This window comes from Myotis davidii, unplaced genomic scaffold (genome assembly GCF_000327345.1).
Source record: "Myotis davidii unplaced genomic scaffold, ASM32734v1 scaffold135, whole genome shotgun sequence".
Taxonomy (NCBI): Eukaryota; Metazoa; Chordata; class Mammalia; order Chiroptera; family Vespertilionidae; genus Myotis; species Myotis davidii.
The window spans coordinates 3310357-3328167 of NW_006289813.1; the positions used below are offsets into that span (position 1 = coordinate 3310357).

Consider the following 17811-nt stretch of genomic DNA (forward strand, 5'->3'; position numbering starts at 1 on the left):
GAACAAGGACTGATCCAGAGATGGAGAGGCATTGATTGGACTGTCGGGCTTTGGCGGGAGGGTAGGGGAGGGTGGGCGTAAGGGGGAAAGAGCAACCAAAGGACTTACATGCAGGCATAGAGGCCTAACCAATGGACACGGACAAAGGGGGGGCGGGGGGTGGAGGGTGATGTGGGGACAGGGACACATATGTAATATCTTAATCAATAAAAAATATATTAAAAAAAAAAAAAGTCCCACTGATAATATCAAACGGAGTCATAAAGTTTTCTGTCGGACTCTCAGTGTACGTGTATACATTAAAAAATAAATTATTTTTCATCATCATATACTGTGTTTTTGTCGCTCGATTGAATTTTATTATTTCTTCAAGGTTCTTCACATACGTACACCTTAAGAGATATCAAGAAGGTGTAACATGTTCTCAAAAACTTAGGGTTGGCACGCAGAATTTTGAGTCAGAGATTTTGCTGGTTTTGGCACGTACTCACAAAAAGGTTGCCCACTCCTGCACTAGGCTGTAATGGTAGGCAGGCACCACAACATGGCAGGCCATTATTTTGGTCTTTTTCTTTTTTAAAATATATTTTATTGATATTTTACAGAGAGGAAGGGAGAGGAATAGAGAGTTAGAAACATCGAGGAGAGAGAAATATCCATTAGCTGCCTCCCGCATACCTCCTACTGAGGATGTGCCCACAACCAAGGTACATGCCCTTGACCGGAATCAAACCTGGGACCTTTCAGTCCACAGGCCAACGCTCTATCCACTGAGCCAAACCAGTTAGGGCCATTATTTTGGTCTTGATCCTAAGAACAACAGGAAGTAACTGAAAGGTTCAAAGGAAGACATGATCAAACATGTGCTTTTAAAAAATTACTCTACATGTAGCATGGATAATAGATTAGATACTAGCAGATCATGTTATAAGCCAGATCATGAATTATGGTAGTGACAGGTGTGCTGAAAGGAAATGGATGGATTTAAAGTATATTTAGAAAGTAAAATTGTCAGGACTCATGATACAAATTAAAAAGAGGGGTAAGGAAAAGAGTTAAGGAAGACTCAGGTTTCTGGCTTGTGCAATTAATGGATATTGATGCCATTCATGAAGATAGAAAAAAAAAAGGAAAAAAAAGAAAAGACAGTACCAGGTCTGTTCATAATAGAAACCTGGAGAAATAAATTTGGGAATAGTCATAGACAGATAAGAGTGAACAGAGTGGGAAGAGAGGGTGGCTTAGAATAAATTCTGAAGATCTTAAAAGAATGAGCTTGCAAACAAAACAAAACAGAAAAAAACAGATACATACTAGAAGGATCATTGGCTCAGAAGAAATAAACCTAGGGAAGAGAGTTTTGAAGAGCAACAATACAAGACAGCAGGCAATTGAATATTATAATGTGCCAAGAGAAAATAACTAGTTATCAATTTAATATCCTGAAAAAATCTTTTAAATGGCACAAAACAAAGACATTTTCGGAATAAAGAAAAAAAATATATATTAAATTTAAATTGCACTTACACTTAGTGATTCATCAAAGACTCTCATGAGTTTTCCAGTTAAAAACCTGAAAATCCTAACTTTTCTATCAGAACCAATTGTAGCTATTTTCTTCCCATCAGGTGAAAAACATATGCTGGTTGGATAAGCCTTGCACTTGGCAAATTCATATAAATCGGTGTCAGTTTTATATTCCCAGTTCACATTTTTTGGGAATTTATATTCATGGGGTGGCCCAGTCCAGTATTCAATCATTCCAGATTTGTCGGAAGACACTACTGCTTTGTAAACTGGGTTTAGCCGTATTTGAGTAAGAGGTGACGTATGGAGTTTGTCAAAAACATGAAGTGGCTGGTTATCTCCTCGACCATCATAAATAAAAATTTTTCCTGTACTCTTCTCAGAAGCAGCAACTGATGATATGGCATCCCCTGGGCAATAGATCCATTCACACTGTCCAGGAAAATAGCTGAAATAATAAAGAATTGAGAGAATATGAATACAAGATATAAGCATCCCTTCCTACTCCTACCACCAAAATATGTCCTGGCCAGTGACCAGTGATTTGGCTAGTTTTGGATTCCTTGCTCAAAAAAGGCAGAGAATTACAGAATGGGGAGGAACAACTAAGGACAGTTACTGATTTTTCTCATTCTGACCTCATCAGTGCATAGATAATAACTTCTGAAGATCTACAATCTACTAGAAGAGAATTGCTATAGCAGACCATTCACTTCTCTCGAGTAGAAAAGGAAACCTAACTAGACCTAGGGCTTAAGATAGTTTCGGGCAATGCTTTTTGAATCTCTGATCTCAGTCTATATATAACTTACTCTTAAGTACATTAGCATGAACAGTATGTTATAAAGCCATCCTCGAAATATTAAAACTCAAAGTATTTTAGTTATGACTATGTTTAAAGAAAATCATGCTTTTATCACACTCTCATAATTAGTAACTTGATATTATAACTACAAGCTTTGAACATGCTCCCTGATGAGCGGAGTATAAAAAAATGAGACAGAGTTAATCAACACACCAAACTTTTACACTCAACTGAGTGTTGTCTCCTTCAAAGTAATCAGTCTGAGAAGTTACAGTTATTCTAATGATGGTGCTGATGCTCAAAACATTTTTGGGACTCTTCTCTTAGAATTTCTATCAAAGCCTAAAAATATATTCTGTCAGTATTTGCAAAGGTGGCAAATGTTCAACATTTATGAATAGATTTGATTTTTAAAAATAGCTAACATGGGGCCAAAACCGGTTTGGCTCAGTGGATAGAGCGTCGGCCTGTGGACTGAAAGGTCCCGGGTTTGATTCCGGTCAAGGGCATGTGCCTGGGTTGCGGGCACTTCCCCGGTGGGGGGTGTGCAGGAGGCAGCTGATCGATGTTTCTCTCTCATCGATGTTTCTGGCTCTCTATCTCTCTCCCTTCCTCTCTGTGAAGAGATCAATGAAATATATTTTTTAAAAAAATAGCTAACATGGGGAAACAAAGCTGGGGAGTAAGACAGATGATCAATAGGTGTTTCTATTTGTAGTAAAAAAATAAGTTCTGACCATAAATGAGACTGATTTCCTTTAGTGGCTTGTACCCTGGTTTAATAGGAAATTCCAAAAGGAGTCCTGCTCTGTGTTGAACTACTGTTTTTCTTCATCCCAATTCATATGATGAAGCTCTAACCCCCAATGTAATTGTATGTGGCCACAGGGTCTCTAGGAGGTAATTAAGTTTAAATGAGGCCTTATGGGTGGGGCCCTACCCCCATAGGCCTGTGGCCTTCTAAAAAGAAGAGGGAGATATCATTCCTCCTTTCATCCCGTTCCCAGTGAAAATACAACGTGAAACACAGAAGAGAATTCACATCAGAAACCAAACCCTGCTACAACCTTGACCTTGGACTTTCCAGCCTCCAGAATTGTGAGAAAATAAATTTCTGTTTATGCCACCCAATCTTTGGTCTTTTGTTGTGGCAGTCTGAGCAGACAAAAACATGTCTCAAAACTGTTTTTGACAACTTTCAAGGTAACATTCATTTAGGTGTATATAAATGCAGGTGTGTGTTATCTTTAAAAAGACATGCTTGAAGCAAAGTATTAGTCTCATTACTGTACAGTTTAACTACAAAGTTTGGGTATCAATATACTTCAAAGTTTAAAATCATCAACAATTAACTTCTATTCTAAAAATATGCATTAGCTTTCTAAGAACAATACCACAAGTTTAACTCTAAGTGCCAATAAATTAGACACGATGGACCCTTGTTATTAAGCAGTGTTAAACAGATATAATGAATTCTTGTTATGATGCTGTTTGGAAATTTCTGCAGTGATTATGACAAAAAGCACAGCAGAAGCCTCCAAATAGCATCATAACAAGGAACCATTTCCCAAGCGAAATCCAAAGGTACATTTTTTAATGGAATGGCAACATATTCTGTTTAGAAATACTTATGGGTGAAGTTTAGTTTAAAAATTATTTCATGCCCTGCTGGTGTGGCTCAGTGGTTGAGCGTCAACCTATGAACCCAGAGGACCTGGTTCAATTCCTGGTCAGGCACATGCCCAGGTTGGGGACTCTGTAGGGGTTGCGCAGGAGGCAGGCAATCAATGATTCTCTCTCGTCACTGATATTTCTACCTCTCTCTCCCTCTCCCTTCCTTTCTGAAATCAATAAAAATATATTTTTTAAAAAATTAGTTCACTAAGTGAAAAAATATGTAATTTAAAAAAGACTCACCCAAGCTTCAGCATATTGATCATGTCAAAGTTCACTACATCAAACACCTTCATTGCTTTATCATCACCCACAGAGCAAAACAATGCTCCCTCAGAGCTAACTGCAATACTTTCAATAACTCCTGTTTAAATAAATAAAATTAAAACATTAAATACCAATGACATAAATGCACACAATTCAAAGGAAAAAAAATCAGTTTAAAAGAAACTTTACAGAGCTAACATCTTTATATTTAGTAGTAAGTATATCTGGAACTTAAAACACACACACACACACACACACACACACACACACACACACACACACGTTAGTACAGTTTAAGAGAGCCAAAAAAAGAAAAGGTGAAATTCTTACCCAGGTGACTGCGAAAATGTTTAACAAATTCAATTCCTTCTTCTACCTTTTTCCAGAACTTAACATGTCCATCATGACTGGCAGTGATAATAAAGTCTGTCCTGCACATATGAAATTATAAAAGTTAACATTTAAAACAAATCTATGAATCATTCAATATCCCCAAGCCCATCATTCTCTGAGAATCTCTGACTCTTTCAGAATAGGTTTTCAAAAAAATCTTCCTTTATGCTGGCCACTTTATTAGGATAGATAGAATATTGCAAATTTTGAAGTTCTTTTCTGGATATCGTAACTAATTTTCATCTTAAGACCTAAGCTCAGAATTGAGTTGGGACTTGACATTAAAAAAATAAAGAAATCTCACTGGGAATTACTACACCTTAAGAGTATTTTAATGTTAAAATTACCCTACAGGCTATCGTTTCATAGGGAAAAGGTTCTATTTTTCAGAAGTTCATAAATTAAATCTCCACATATTACTTTCATATACAGCAAAATTCAACATAAGTTTGTTTGTATTCTATGCAAGGTATTTTGGTTGTTTAAATTATCAAAAATATAGTTAGGGGAAAAATATTTTGTACAGGATAATCTTGTCTGCAGGTGTATAAAAATAGAAACCATTTATTAAAACCTAGTATGTGCCAGGTACTTTACACACATTACATTATTTAATCTTTACAGGAACTCTATTAGTGTAGGTATTTTTTATCATCATTTTATGAATTAGAAAATAGTTTGAAATGTTAAATGTACTTTTCCTAGGTCCACAACTGAAGAGCGGCATTCAATGTCAGATTTGCCTAACTTCAAATTCTATAATCTTTCTATTATACCCTGCTTTTTTGAGCTAAAAAAAAAGCAAAACAAAAAATCTTGAGGAGCCTTGACAGTGTCGCTCAGTGAATAGAATGTCAGCCCGAGCACCGAGGTGTCACGGGTTTGATTCCCAATCAAGGGCATGTACCTGTATTTCAGGTGCGATCCCTGGCCTGGTTGGGGCACATGTGGGAGGCAACCAATCAATGTATCTCTCACATCAATGTTTCTCTCTCCTCACCCCTTTCTTTCTTTGGATTGGGAAAAGTGCTAATGTCTGTCAGAATTATTCTATAAAGGAAAAATAAGAATATTTTATATTACCACAATTAAAAATGATAATATTTTAATTACATGTATATCTTAAATGGCTTCCAAGAGATTAAGAATAGACTGATCCAAAGAGCAAAGTCATTCATCTACTTCTTTCCATAATCACAGCCAATATCATCCACGTCACCATCATATCTCATCTAGATTTCTATACTAGTCTCTTAACTGCTCTTACTATATCCATTCTGGCCCTATTTAAGTCCATTAATCTCACCACAGCCTGAGTGGTCTTAAAAAAAACAAACCTGATGTTACTCTCCTGATTACAGGCTCAAAATCCATACAAGGAATAGAAAACTCTCTAAGACTTAATCCTTGCATTTTTTGCTCCAGCCTCATCTGCCATTTCCTCACCTATGAAATGTAGATTTTATTACTACCTCATTAGACTGTTCTTAAGGTGAACGAAATAATTTATGAAAAAGCTTTAGAACAGTATTGGGTATAATATGCACTTAACATACAGTAGAATATTACTATTATGATGATTATTCTTCAAATCCCACTCATTTATTTTGAAGGTCCTGTGACATTTCCAGGTTGTCTTAGTTCTCATCATTTTCCCCATTAAGTACTGACGGGGCCAGCTACCAACTACTCCATCTGTTTAACTAATATGCTCTTCTTCTGGAAACCTCATTTTCTTTTGGCATTTATTTCCAAAAGACATGCACACAAACTGAGGAGTTATGTCTTAGAGGATGCATTCCTTGTGTGATATAGGAAAGAACCTGTCAGCCTTTAACTTAAACTTCCACTGAACCTATAAAATTAAACAGAAATCCATAATATCCTAAAGTTACTTCTATTAGTTCATGTCAAAATTGAAGCATTTAAAAAAAATCTTTTCAGAGAATGTAAGAAGATGTGATACACTTACTTGGTGCACACTACATGGGTGATAACATCTCTATGCATGTAACTGCGCTCGTACATAGATGCACTGGGGAGATTATCAAGATAGACTCTTTCAAACTCTAGAACTGAAAAAAAAAGAAAAAATTATTTTTAACAACTGGAGCTCAATACTATTTTGTATTTTCTAAATTCCATGTTGTCTTTTCATCTAGATTTTCTTGAATTTCTGTCTATTCCACATGTAATAAAAACAAAAATCCAGTGTCTCATGTCAGTTATAACTTTTATTATTGCATAATATTGAACAGCACTAATATTTAGCCAGTCACAAGTTCTTAGGTAATACATACATACTTAAATGTCCCCAAAACTTAGGCACTGAATGACTGGCTTAATATGAAGGTTTCCTTCAAAAACAAAACCAAAAACCTTAAAAAGCATCATGAAAATACCACAACCATTTTTCTAACCACATAGACCCAATTATTAGTGCTAATTTAAATATTAAGAGGCCAGTAGCCATCTATAAAATGTCTCAGTTTATCTTTAAGGCACTAATCCTCTTTGAAGCAATATACTGGTTTTTTTTTAGAGTTTAGAAAACCCTAGAGCAGCGGTTCTCAACCTGTGGGTCGCGACCCCTTTGGGGTCAAACGACCCTTTTACAGGGGTGGCCTCCGACCATCGGAAAACACATATATAATTACATATTGTTTTTGTGATTAATCACTATGCTTTAATTATGTTCAATTTGTAACAATGAAATTGGGGGTCACCACAACATGAGGAACTGTATTAAAGGGTCGCGGCATTAGGAAGGTTGAGAACCACTGCGCTAGAGCGTATCCAGTTGACTGCTTCCAAAGCACTTTCCAGAGGCAAAACATTTTTAAGAGTGATGATGTGAGAAAATATTCATTTCATTATATGAGCCATAAACAATTTTACAGGTAAAAGATATTATATGTGTACCTAACAAAATAATCCAATGACTATTTTATTTACCCAAAAATGTCCACAAAGTTGCCAAGTAAAATGAGCTATTTCAGTTTTTTTTATAACTACTGTATATCAGACTCAAAGCTGTGTCCAACAGATTACTTTTCCCATCATTTTTAGTAACAAAATCCCCATTTTTATATGAGCATCCTGACATCTAGCTATAAGATAACCTTTCTCACCTTCTCCTGCAGTTAGGTATAACCTTGTAGCAATGAGATAAAAGTGGAAATGTTGTGTCACAGTCAAGAATTCTTCTTCAAAAGGTGTACCCTTCTTCTCTTCCTCAGTCCTACAGCTTGGAACTGGGACATGAGCACCATAATTCTAATAACCACTCAGGACAAAGGTGAGGGCCGTTCCCTAGCGATGCTGGGGCAGAACACTGGAAAAAGCCTAGGTTCCTTTGGAGCCTCCATACCAATCCTAGACTATCTACTTTGGGACTTCTTTTACATATGAGAGAAGTATATCTTTATCTTTTCTTTTCTTTTTTTTTAAAATATATATTTTATTAATTTTTACAGAGAGGAAGGGAGAGGGATAGAGAGTTAGAAGCATCGATCAGTTGCCTCCTGCACACCCCCTACTGGGGATGTGCCCGCAACCAAGGTACATGCCCTTGACTGGAATCGAACCTGGGACTCTTGAGTCCACAGACTGACGCTCTATCCACTGAGCCAAACCGGTTAGGGCTATCTTTATCTTTTCAATGTTATTTTGTTGTTTTCTGTAATACGGAGTTAAATTTGATCCTATCTGATACACATGCCTTTTGCTGCCAGTTAGTTCACTTATTGAACAGATATTTATTGAAAATAAATTCCAAGTCACATGGAATAAAGAAGAGTAACACATAGTTCTGTCCTTGAGAATCCACTAGTGTAATTAAAGGTAGTGCCATACAATCTATAATAATAAAAGCATAATATGCTAATTAGAGCGGATGAACTTCTGGACAAAGCCGGGGCTGCGAGGGAAGTCTGGGTCCCACGTGCCAGAGGGAAGCTGGTGCCAGCAGATGGGGGAAGGAAGGCCTACTCCTGCAAAAATTTTGTGCATCAGGCCTCTAGTCATTTATAATGTCTTTCTGAAAATGTATTCAAAAGTCCAATATCCAAACAATGTGTTAAAGGAAATGGTTCCATTTCTAGAAGGCTAAATATATTATTCAACTCCTGTACTTTCAGACAAAATCTTCAATGATATTTTTGTTGTTGCTGTTAATCCTTACCCAAGGATATTTTTTCCACTGATTTTTAGAGAGTAGAAGGCAGTGGGGTGGGAGGGAGGGAGGAAGAGACAGAGAAACATCTTGGTTGCCTCCCTTTGGCGCTCGGGGCACATGTTCTAACCACTGCACCACCAGCCAGGGCTTCAATGATTTTTTAAAACATTTCATACATCTTTGAAATTTCAATTTTTTTCAAACTGAATACACTATGGAGTGACTTAAATACAATAAGCATCTAATTAAGGGTGAAGATTTTCACACCTAATAATTTCCGTATCTGTCTCAATTGTTTTAAGTTTCTAAGATCATTGTCTCCTAATAATAATATCAGCATTTTGATATTTTTGGATCTCCCCCCACACTTATTTTCTATAAAAAAGGATGTGCAAGAATATTCTAATTCAATAAAATAAGTAAGAGCATAAATACTGTAATATTTATTCATTCAGTAAATACTTATTGAGTACCTGTGATATGCAAAGCTATGCAGCAAGATTTGCTCTTGTATGTTTAGTCCTAGCAGTGGAGAGAAACATTAATCAATCACATGAATAAATATACAATTTCAAAATATAAAACGTGCAATGAGGAAAAGTTATTACAGAAACATTTATCTGGAAGCCGTGGCAATTAAAAAAAAAGGTAATAACACTTTAAGGGTGTCAATGTACAAGGTTAAAAAAATAGCTTTTTTGCCCTAGTCGGTTGTTTCAGTGGATAGAGCATCGGAAAGGATTCTGGTCAAGGGCACAAAGTACACCCGATTTGTGCCCTTGGCCAGAGCACATGCAGGAGGCAACCAATCGATGTGTTTCTCTCACATCGGTATTTTCTCTCTGCCTTTCCCTTTCCCTCTCTCTTCCACTCTTTCTAAAAATCAATGGGAAATATTCTAGGGTGAGGATTAAAAAAAAAAGCCTTTTCAAAATTCGGATACATAAAATTTGAAGACTACCTGTGGTAAACATGATCTCAGAGTTATTACCAATGCGCTTTGGAAACCCAGCCCAGACTGGTGAAGTCACAGGCTTCCCCGAGGAGGTGATATCTGAGCTGAGTGCAAAGGGCTGAACAACAACAACAAAACGTTAGCCAAGTCAAAGGGGTGAAGGTAAATATTCCAGGTAGAGACAGACACCAAGATACTCCAACAGCCATCCAGCGGAGAAAGTATGGCCCACGTGCACAGGAGAAACGACAAGGGGTTATTGTGGAAATACGCTGGCCAGATAAGGAGAGAGGGAGCTATTGTGAAAGGCCTTGTAAGCCATCAGAGGGAGTTTAGACTTTATTTTGAAAATAATGAGAAATAATTAAGGAGTTAAGTAAGGGAAGTGATCAAGTAAGATTTGAATTCTTAAAAGATCACATTTTAATGGCCTTGCCCGTTTAAGGAAACATTTCATAGAACTTGAAGGAAAAGAAAATGCAATCTATTCCTTTACTCATTTCTTTTGTTTGATACCATTTTCTCACTGTTCCACCTTAATAGCAAAATGCTTCATGTCCTGGTATGTAAGGAGTAAGGTTTGAAAATCACAGACCTCATGTTTTAGATGAAAATATGTGATCCGGGAAACTTTTACCCCTGGATCACAAAACTCATTAGTTGAAGAGTCAAGGGTAGAACCGATCTTTGCCTACGTCCACTTGATGATTCTAAATACCCCCGCCTCGCGTCCCCATGCCTGACACCGCTCCGGAGCTGAACGCCTCTAAGAGACCCAGAACTCCCTCCCACAGCTCCTAACCGGAGTTATAGATCCCAGCCTCCTAGGGCCGCCGTATACAGGGACTACTCGAGCGGTGCCAAGAACATAGACAGCCCAGGCATAAATAAGCATTAGCATCTACATAACAACTCGGTGATTGAAAGTATTTGACATGATCGGAAAGACGCTGTCCTGCGTCCGAATCATTACTTCGGGGGCACGCACAGGCCCAGAGTGGCCAGAAGCGAGAAGACGACCCTCGGTTCCGAGTGCACAAAACCTCACAAACACACCAGCGTCTCCGGGCCTGGCTTTCACGCCCCCACTCGGGGCGCGCAGCAAGCCCACCCGCCCCGTGCCAATCCCTGCCACTACCTTTCCTCTTCTTGGCCAATGTTGCCTCTACCGGTAAAGGCCCAACCCAGCGCTCTTCATCATCCTCTTCGTTCCCTTGGGCCATGGCGACGGCCACTGCCGGCTCCCTCTCTTTGCGCTCCGTTTGCTCCGGCTCCTCCGGGTCCCGGCGCCTTCTCCGTCTTAGCTGGGAATCGCTACCCGCTTCCGCCGCCATGTCGCCCGGATCGTCAGAAAAGGCGCGACGCTCCCAGCTCAACAACCAATCCCCAGGCAGCGCAGCCGGCTAGTCAGACGCCGAGAGAGGCTCAGGATTGGCTGTGACGGGTCCAATCAGCAAGCAGCGCGCGCGGATCCCGGGCGCAGGCTTGTTGACAGCTGGAGGCGGCGGCTGCAGGGCTGGGGCGTCAGTGGTAAGAAACGGGCCGGGGCGACCGCGCCAGCCGGGACCCTGACCTCCTGGGAACCGGCGCGTGGAGCCCCGCTCTTCGGCTCTAGAACCCCGCGGGTTAGGGGAGAAGGACGGCGCGGTGGGGAGTGGAAGGAACGGGCTCCCTGGGCTCCCGACAGTGCTCCCAACAGGTCCTCTCCCCAGAGCTGCTCGCTCCTCCCACACACGCTCCGAAGAAGGTGGCGAGCGCTGGCTACTGTTCTCTGGGGAGAGACCCAGCCCTGCCCGAGTGGCCCACGGCGGGACCGCTCCCCCTTCCGCCGGCACCCTGGCCTAGGCTTACAGCCCTTAGTGGCCTTCTGGACTTGGCTCTCTTCTTTAAAAAAAAGAAAGGAAATATACTGCGGTTAAAGACAAACACCCAACATGACATTTACCATCTTAATCCTTTGTTTTTTAATCCGTTAAGTACAACAAGTTGTCATTTTAAATCACTGCTTTTCAAAAAAAGCCTACTTAGCAGTCTCCTGGTTACCTACTGTATTTCATACTAGATGAATCTCTTCTTTACTTTTGCTTTGATGTGGACCCCAGATACAGGAAAGGAACTGCCGGTAGTAAGTACTTTCTAAGGGTTTTTGTTTGTTTTGCTTTTAGTTTTAAAGACTCCCTTTATCTGGCCTATTCTACCTAGCTGGTCTCATTTCTTCTCTGCCTTCTGCTCTAATCAGATCACTTTTTGTGTGTGTCTGATTATCTTCATTTTAAAGAGAAGGAAACATGGACAGCCAGTTTAAGTGTCTTGCCCAAGGTCACACAGCTTGTAAGTAGTGAAGCCAGGTTTTAAACCTAGACAATCTGTTGAGTTACACTTACTAGTGTAATTTTTTTTTATAAATAATGCTGCAATAAGCATACCCATGCAGACTTGTGCAAATATAGGGTGTCCCAAAAAATGTATACACACTTTTTAAAAATATACATACTTTTATTGATTTCAGGCTGGGAGAGAGAGATAGGAAGATCAGTGATGAGAGGGGATCATTGATCGGCTGTCTCCTGCACGCCCCTCACTGGGGATAGAGCCGAAATCTGGGCATATGCCCTGACCGGGAATTGAGCAGTGACCTGGTTCATAGGTCGATGCTCAGCCACTGAGCCAGGCTGGCCAGGCCAAAACTGAATTCTTAATCTTGCTGAATTTGTTTCTTCCACCATCTTCCCCATCTCAGTAATTGGCAACTCCATCTTTCCAATTGCACAGGTCCAAACCTTTTCAGTAATAATTGACTCCTCTCTTCATTTTACACTATATGTAAGCTGTTAGGAAATCCTACTGGCTCTATCTTAAAAATATATTCAGAATTAGACATTTGGTACGGTCTCAATATTAATCCTTGGATTATTGCAATAGCTTTCTAACAGGCTTTCCTGCTTCTGTCCTTACTTGGCTGTAATGAACCAGAGTTATACTGTTAAAACATGATTTAAATCATGTCATTCCTCTTTAATCACTTACGATCTCAACCTAAGTCCTTAAAATGGCCTAGAGCCCGCATGATCTGTTATCATCTCTCTGACCTCATCTGGTGTTCTCTATCTTCTGCCCAAGGCCTTTGCGCTTCCAGGTACCTCACCTGGATCGTCATCCCCTAAATGTCACCAGATCGCAATGATTTCCTTTCTGTTTTTGCTCAGTTCTCAACTTCTCAGTGACTTCATATGGCCTCCTTGTGTAAAATTCCATTGCCCCTTCCTGAGCACTGGCTATATTCTCTGCTTTTCTTTTCTTCATAGCACTTATAAATCATTTGATGTACTATAGTATGATTTTTTAACATTTTTAGACTTATTTTTGTTTTTCTTAGCTAGAATGTAGGCACCATCATAGGAGGGATTTTAATCTATTTTGTTCACTGTTACACCTTTAGCTCCTAGGTGAGTATCTGGCAAGTAATAGGTGTTCAACAAATATTTTTTACTTTAGGTTTTCTTATAAGGCTAAGTAAATCACAAGGCAATGTCAATGAGTAACCAAGATCTAGATCCAGATAGTACTACAGATGAAGATATTACAACTGCTAAGGAAGAACTTATTAAAAAATGTGAAGAAATGTGGAAAGATCTGGAAGAAGTAAGTATCAAGAAATTAAAGTGATATATCAATTAATTACTATAAGATTTCTATTTCAATAATGAACTTGAGAAATAATTCTGCTGATTCCTGAACGTCATTATATTGTACGATAAATATTTATATGTTTTAGACCTATAACATTCAATGAAGTTTATACTAGATGAACTGTAGGAAGAGAAAAAAATTATATCAATCCCTACCCTCAAGGAGATTATCATCTAATGAAGGCAGTAACCATTATATTAGAAATACAAAGACTGTACTTAAGACTCCTAAACCTAGACTGAAAGGGTCAAGGATAGTGTCCTGAAAGAGGTAATGACTGAATTCATTTCTAAAGGATTAATAGGAGTTAGCCTGTGAAATTGGGAGAGGTATACAAAGTAGAAGGAACAAAATATATAAAGGTTGAAAGAGTTTACTGGTAGAGAACTCCATGTAGACTATTATGACTTATGTAAATTAGGAAGAGAGGACTTGTGAAGTGAGACTGGAGAGGTAATTAGGGGCAAGAACATGACCAGACTTGTTGAGTGTATACTGTGGGGAGCCATTAAAGGATTATAAATATGAAGTGACATGATGAGATATATAGTTTGAGAAAATTACTCTGGTGGTTTTGAAGGAAAGTGAGACTACAGGTAGAAAGAGCATTTAGGAGGCTGTAGTAATCCTGGTAAGAAGTACTGAAGGGCTAACTCCTGTCATTGCAAACAGAAGAATGGATTTAAGGGATATTAAGAGGGTAGAACCAAAAGGATTTGGAGATTAATTGTTGTGAAATGGGGGAGTTATGGATAGTTTCAGGTTCCTGGCTTGGGCCAGTGGATGATTAGTGAAGTTACTTCCTGAGATAGAGAATATAGAAGTTAGAGGACACCCAATTCTGGAGTTTGAGTAAAAGTACAAGTTACTTTAGAAAATGTTATTTTTGAAATTTATGTTTTGTTTTGTTTTAGTTCATGAGATAGAGTCACTTCTGGTACACTACAGTATTTTGGTAAAAATTTGTTCTACTTGAAATAGCATATGATAGTGTATCATAGTATATGATGCAGGCTACAGCCATTTTTCACATTCTATTCTTCCCAGTAAATTTTCAGTTGGAAATTTAAAAAAGAGAGCACATATTTCGTTAACTATCCTGTAATCCAATACCCACCTTACTGTCTCCCACCTCCATATACTTTCCATCCTTAATTTCAAATGCATAAAAGAAGCTACAAAATTGTTATTTTGTAGAACATTTGAGATTTTGCTCCACGGCCTATGTCATTATTTGGCTCAACTAAACTCTTATTTAAAAAAAAAGATATTGTTGCCCTAGCTGGTTTTGCTCAGTGGATAGAGTGTTGGCCTGCAGACTGAAGGGTCCCGGGTTTGATTCTGGTCAAGGGCACATGCCTGGGTTGCAGGCTTGATGGGTTGCAGTCTCGATCCCTAGTAGGGGGTGGGCAGCAGGCAGCCAATCAGTGATTCTCTCTCATTGTTGATGTTTCTATCTCTCCCTCTTTCTTCCTCTCTGAAATCAATAAAAATATATATTTGTAAAAGATATTATTAATAGAAATAATCACAAAATTTAAATTAATCATAATTTTGTTCAGATATACCAGTAATTGCTATTAACAGCTGTGGATTTTTTTAATGGCACAGAAAGAACTGTCTCTTAAAGGCTTTATTTTCTTATAATCATAACTGTCTTCTTACCTCTTTTGTTATTTTCCTATTGTTATTTCCCTCTTGTTCCCCATTTCCCGTTATCTAGCTTCTAACTCACCCTAGTTTTCATTTTTGTTCTTTGTTCCTTTTTCCCATACTAATTTTTTAAATTCTGTATAGAGTCTATATACCCTTTTACTTTTAATGTCTTCATCTTGGGACCAATTTGGCTGCCTTCCTTACCCTCCTGCTTAGAAAGTGAGGAATTAAAAACAATTTGTTGTCTTACATCAGGTAATTGTATATTGTTTTAAAAGAATATGATATTGACTGGTATAAAAGGGGAGGGAGAGGAAATCTTGGGTTATAGTGTGACTTGTTTTTCTGTGTTTTTGTTTTTTACTTTTTAAATCAAGTATCAGAATAAATTATCACTTATTGGAACCGAGACACTCACTGATTCAAATGCTCAGGTATGAAACCTTCCTTTCTTTGAAATTCATTGTTTTGGATAAGAAGTTTATCTGTCAAGTATAATAGTTTTGTTAATACCTGTATGCTTAATCATTCGGACAATTCTCTACTTTTTCTGATTTAAGAGAAGTATTTTAAAAACTATCTTGAATAAGCTATTATAAATAAATAAGAATATTTTCTTTTTTATCTTTCCACAGCTATACATACATTTAACTGTTGAGTCAATTGCCCCTTGGCTGCTATTATGGTACTTTGTTAAAAATTAGAACAAAGACTTTTCTACTTTGTGTTAGGTACAGTAGCCACAGGTATTTTACTATCTGTATGGAATCGTAGCTGATTTTACCGAGGCTTAAAAAAGGATTAAGATATCCATTTTAATAATCAGAGACCTAGGGAATTGGTTTAGGAATACACCAAAGGGTCTTTGCAACAGATTAAGAATTTAAAATAACAAAGATGATAGTTCCAATGTATGGGAAAGGGATGAATTAGTTAAGGAATGATAGTGGTACAATCATATTTCATTACAAGAAAAGCAAGGAGACTGTACAACCTAGTGACATGGGAGAACTTGGCTATTAATAAAAATCTAGACATTATAAAAGAACACTTAGCCCTAGCTGGTTTGGCTCAGTGGATAGAGGGTAGGCCTGCGGACTGAAGGGTCCCGGTTTGATTCCTGTCAAGGACATATGCCTGGGTTATGGGCTTAATCCCCAGTAGGGGGCGTGCAGGAGGCAGCCAATCAGTGATTCTCATCATTGATGTTTCTGTCTCTCTTCCCTCTCCCTCTCTGAAATCAATAATATATATACGTGTGTGTGTGTGTGTGTGTATCTGGTTCACGAAATTCGTGCAGGGGAGGGGAGGGTCCCTCAGCCTGGCCTGCACCCTTTCACAATCCGGGATCACTGGCTCCTCACCGCTCGCCTGCCTACCTGCCTTATAGCCCCTAACCCCGCTGCCTGCCTGCCTGATCGCCCCTAACCACTCGCCTGCCTGCCTGATCGCCCCTAACCACTTCTGCCTGCCTGCCTGATTGCCCCTAACTGCCTGATCACCCCTAACCACTCTGCTTTCCTGCCTGATCGCCCCTAACCACTTGTGTGCTTGCCTGATCTCCCCTAACTGCCTGATCGTCCCTAATCACTCTGCCTGCCTGCCTGATCGCCCCTACCTGCTTGCCTGGCTGCCTGCTAACCACTCGCCTGCCTGCCTGATCTCTCCTAACCACCTCTGCCTCAGCCAGTTCATCCGGAAGGACGTCCAGAATGACGTCTGGAAGGTCATTTGGCTGTCTGGTCTAATTAGCATATTGTGCTTTTATTGTGTGTGTGTGTGTGTGTATAAATATATATATATATTTACCATATATATATATATGATGAACACATTATATATATTAACACTTAGATGTATTTGATCATATAAGAGTTAAAAATGTGCCCTGGCTGCTGTGGCTTAGTTGGTTGAGCATCATCCCATACACCAAAAGGTCACTGGTTTGATTCCCAGTCAGGACACATGCCCAGTTTGTAGGTTTAATCCATAGTAGGGGGCGTGCTGATCAATGTTTCTCTCTCTCTCTCTCTCTCTCTCTCTCTCTCTCTCTCTCCCTCTCTCTCTCTCTCTCTCTTCCTCTTCCTCTCCCTCTCTCTTTCTCTCTCTCTCTCTAAAATTAATAAAAACATATATTTTTAAAAAGAGTTAAAAATGTTTTAGTAGTAAAATTTCTAAGAACAAAGACAAAAATATACAAATGAGTCCAACGAAAGTTCTCCAATACTGGTGGGAGCATGCCACCCTTATAAGCAGACCTTTAGGGATAATCTTAGGGCTTGCTTTGTTAACTCTTTTCTGTATACCTATTAGACTTAAAATCTTCAATTAAAACTCAATTCATTTTCTAAAGCAAGATATTATTTTAAATGAGAGAATGACAAGATTTCTCAAATTTTTATGTTTACGTACCTTTAGAAGTACTACTCTTATACATAATATTTTTTTTTCTTAATATATTTTTTATTGATTAAGAAATTACATATGTGTCCTTGTCCCCACGATACCCTCAACCCCCCCCACTCTTGCCCTCCCCCCCCCTGTTGTCCGTGCCCATTGGTTAGGCCTATATGCCTGCATGTAAGTCCTTTGGTTGCTCTTTCCCCTTTACCCCCACCCTCCCCTACCCTCCCTCCAAAGCCCGACAGTCCAATCAATGCCTCTCCC

The 17811-nt window shown here is 38.9% G+C and overlaps 2 protein-coding genes across 4 annotated transcripts in view; one reads left to right on the forward strand and one right to left on the reverse strand.

Moving 5' to 3' along the window:
- PPWD1 (peptidylprolyl isomerase domain and WD repeat containing 1) overlaps positions 1-11150 on the reverse strand; it is a 25881-nt gene extending 14731 nt beyond the window's left edge. The window contains exons 1-5 of the mRNA XM_015563110.1: positions 10937-11150; positions 6639-6741; positions 4604-4704; positions 4250-4370; positions 1528-1975 (exon numbers count right to left, since the gene is read on the reverse strand). Of these exons, the coding sequence (XP_015418596.1) occupies positions 1528-1975; positions 4250-4370; positions 4604-4704; positions 6639-6741; positions 10937-11132 (969 nt within the window). The 5' untranslated portion in view covers positions 11133-11150. The remainder of the gene's footprint in view (positions 1-1527; positions 1976-4249; positions 4371-4603; positions 4705-6638; positions 6742-10936) is intronic.
- Positions 11151-11285: 135 nt separating this feature from the next.
- CENPK (centromere protein K) overlaps positions 11286-17811 on the forward strand; it is a 23580-nt gene continuing 17054 nt past the window's right edge. Inside the window, exons 1-3 of one of the 3 annotated variants that reach the window (XM_015563069.1) lie at positions 11286-11328; positions 13294-13440; positions 15522-15578. In XM_015563069.1, coding sequence (XP_015418555.1) covers positions 13327-13440; positions 15522-15578 — 171 coding nt within the window. In that variant the 5' untranslated portion in view covers positions 11286-11328; positions 13294-13326. Of the gene's footprint in view, positions 11329-11850; positions 11924-13293; positions 13441-15521; positions 15579-17811 lie in introns of those variants that run through there. The other 2 variants (XM_006762419.2, XM_006762420.2) reach the window with 2 other exon arrangements.